This window comes from Carya illinoinensis, chromosome 16 (genome assembly GCF_018687715.1).
Source record: "Carya illinoinensis cultivar Pawnee chromosome 16, C.illinoinensisPawnee_v1, whole genome shotgun sequence".
Classification (NCBI taxonomy): domain Eukaryota; kingdom Viridiplantae; phylum Streptophyta; class Magnoliopsida; order Fagales; family Juglandaceae; genus Carya; species Carya illinoinensis.
In genome coordinates this window covers 20,550,588-20,552,725 of record NC_056767.1, presented here as the reverse complement: position 1 = coordinate 20,552,725, position 2,138 = coordinate 20,550,588, and the positions used below count along the sequence as shown (strand labels likewise).

Here is a 2,138-nt window from a genome sequence, read left to right as displayed (position 1 = left end):
ATAAATCCATCTTTTCCTTTTAATCTGGTCTTCACTGTGTGGAGGGACTCGAAAGCTACTATGATGTTGTCCGTCATCTACCTGTCAAGGACAAAAGCTATCTGTGTAGGGGAAATTAGTGTAGGTAAGACAAGCTTGAGTCTGTTGGCTATTGTCTTTGCAATAATTTTATAAAAAACATTGCATAGACTAATTGGCTGAAATCTGTTACCTGTGAGGGGTTTGATTTCTTGGGTATAAGGGCAATGTAGGTCTCATTTACAGCATTGGACCATTTGTCGCCATTTAGAGTAGAAAGGATTGCTTGTTTAATTCTTGGCCCCACTGTAGACCAATGGTCTTGGAAAAAAATGCTGGAAATCCATCTGGCTAGGAGATCCCAGTGGATTCATGCTAAATAGGGCATCCTTAACCCCTTCTTCTGAGAAAGCCTGGGATAGGGTAGCTCTCATTTCTGTTATGAGTTTGCATGGTAGTGTGTTCAGGCATTTAGCTATTCTGGTGGGGTTGGATGAGGAAAACAACTTCTGGAAATGGTGTTGCATGAGCCAAACAAACAGTTTCTGGGATAGGGTAGCTCTCATTTTTGTTATCTCTTGACCTACCTCATTTAAAATCTTAGAGATAGTGTTATGCTTTTTCCTCTAATTGACACATTTGTGGAAAAAATAGGTGTTTCTGTCCCCCTCCCTAAGCCAGGTTTGTTTGGCTCTTTGTTGCCACTTTCTGTTTTCCTCATCTTGTAACAGATTCACATCCCTCTGGAGTTCTCTAATCTCATCATGGAGTTGTCCTTCATTTTGTTCTTTGAGGTGGTTGAGCATGATCAATTTTGACTGTAGGAGTTCCTTGTCAAGCTTGTGCAATTCTTTGTTCCATTGTTTCAGACCTAACTGACAGTTCCTTAAGCCTTGAAGAGTGATGTGTATAGGATCAAAAGTTTCTTTGAGGTTCTCCCATGTTCTTCTGATTAGACCCTCACAGCCCTCTCTTTTACTCCATTTAGCTTCAAACCTAAATATTCTTTCTTTCCTTTGCCTGTTGAGCTTGTTATGAATGGTTATGAGTAAGGGTCTGTGATATGATGAATATGCTGCTTGGTGATGAATAGAGTGATCTTCAAACTTAGCAATCCAGGGGGAATTTCCAAGCACTCTGTCAAGTCTTTCTTTAGTGAATAGTCTACCCTTTCTATTATTCGCCCAAGTGTATCTGTCCCCCTCGAAACCAAGATCACTGAGATCACAGTGCTCTAAAGTCTGCCTGAATTCCATTATTTTTTTGTAGGGTTTTATGGCTGCACCACACTTTTCATCTATGCTGGTTTTCTCATTAAAGTCCCCAAAGCATAGCCAAGGGACTTGGGGTGCTGGTCTTAGAGCTTTAAGGATTTGCTAGGTTTAATTTCTCTTAGCAGTTTGGGGTGCCCATAAAAGCCTGTTAGAAGCCCAAAGTTAATAGTGTTTGGCAATTTGACATAAGCTAAAATGTGCCAATAGTGTATGTGTCCACTTTCACCTCCACATTTGAATTCCACAGAAGGGCTAGTCCACCACTTCTTCCCCTACTCTTCATTGTAAAGCAGTTATCAAAACCCAGTTTCACTCGGGTTATCTCTATCTTGTCATTTGAACACTTGGTTTCAATGAGGAAAACCAAGTGTGGGATCTTTGACTTCACCAGTTGGAGAAGCTCATGAATTTTCCGGGGGTTCCCAAAGCCCCTGGCAATTCTAGCTTAAGCAATTCATGGGACTAAGTGGGGCTGCTGAGCATATAACACTCGTCCTTATGGCGAGTCCTTTCCATAATGATTTTGATAAAATCAATGGGAATTATGATTCCTTTTCAATTTTTTTTCCATTCATGTCAGGATACAAAAGACTCCATACTATAAATAAAATTTATTTTCTTATTTAAAGATTACAGCGGAAAACATTAAACTTTCATAATTAAAGTTTCTCGTATAAAAGATCTTGCCTAGGCCTTCGTGCTCTTCCCCTTGGGCTGTGTCTGTCCTGACCTATCATGCTCATCTTGTGCCTGGGACAGCACACATAAAAACTAAAATGAGTCGATGACTAGTAAGTATTACTTCATACCGTTAAAATATAATAACATAGATTTTCAGTCATACAT

At 39.8% G+C, this 2,138-nt stretch overlaps 1 protein-coding gene across 1 annotated transcript; it reads right to left on the bottom strand.

Annotated features, from left to right (window-relative positions):
* Positions 1-644: 644 nt before the first annotated feature.
* On the bottom strand, positions 645-1,274 carry LOC122298899. Its single transcript, XM_043108741.1, has one exon. It carries the CDS (start codon positions 1,272-1,274, stop codon positions 645-647), a length of 630 nt encoding a protein of 209 aa, XP_042964675.1.
* Positions 1,275-2,138: the final 864 nt, after the last annotated feature.

Bases quoted from the DNA above. Each gene is read 5' to 3' on its own strand.
- LOC122298899 (XM_043108741.1), bottom strand. From the start codon at position 1,274: ATGGAATTCAGGCAGACTTTAGAGCACTGTGATCTCAGTGATCTTGGT.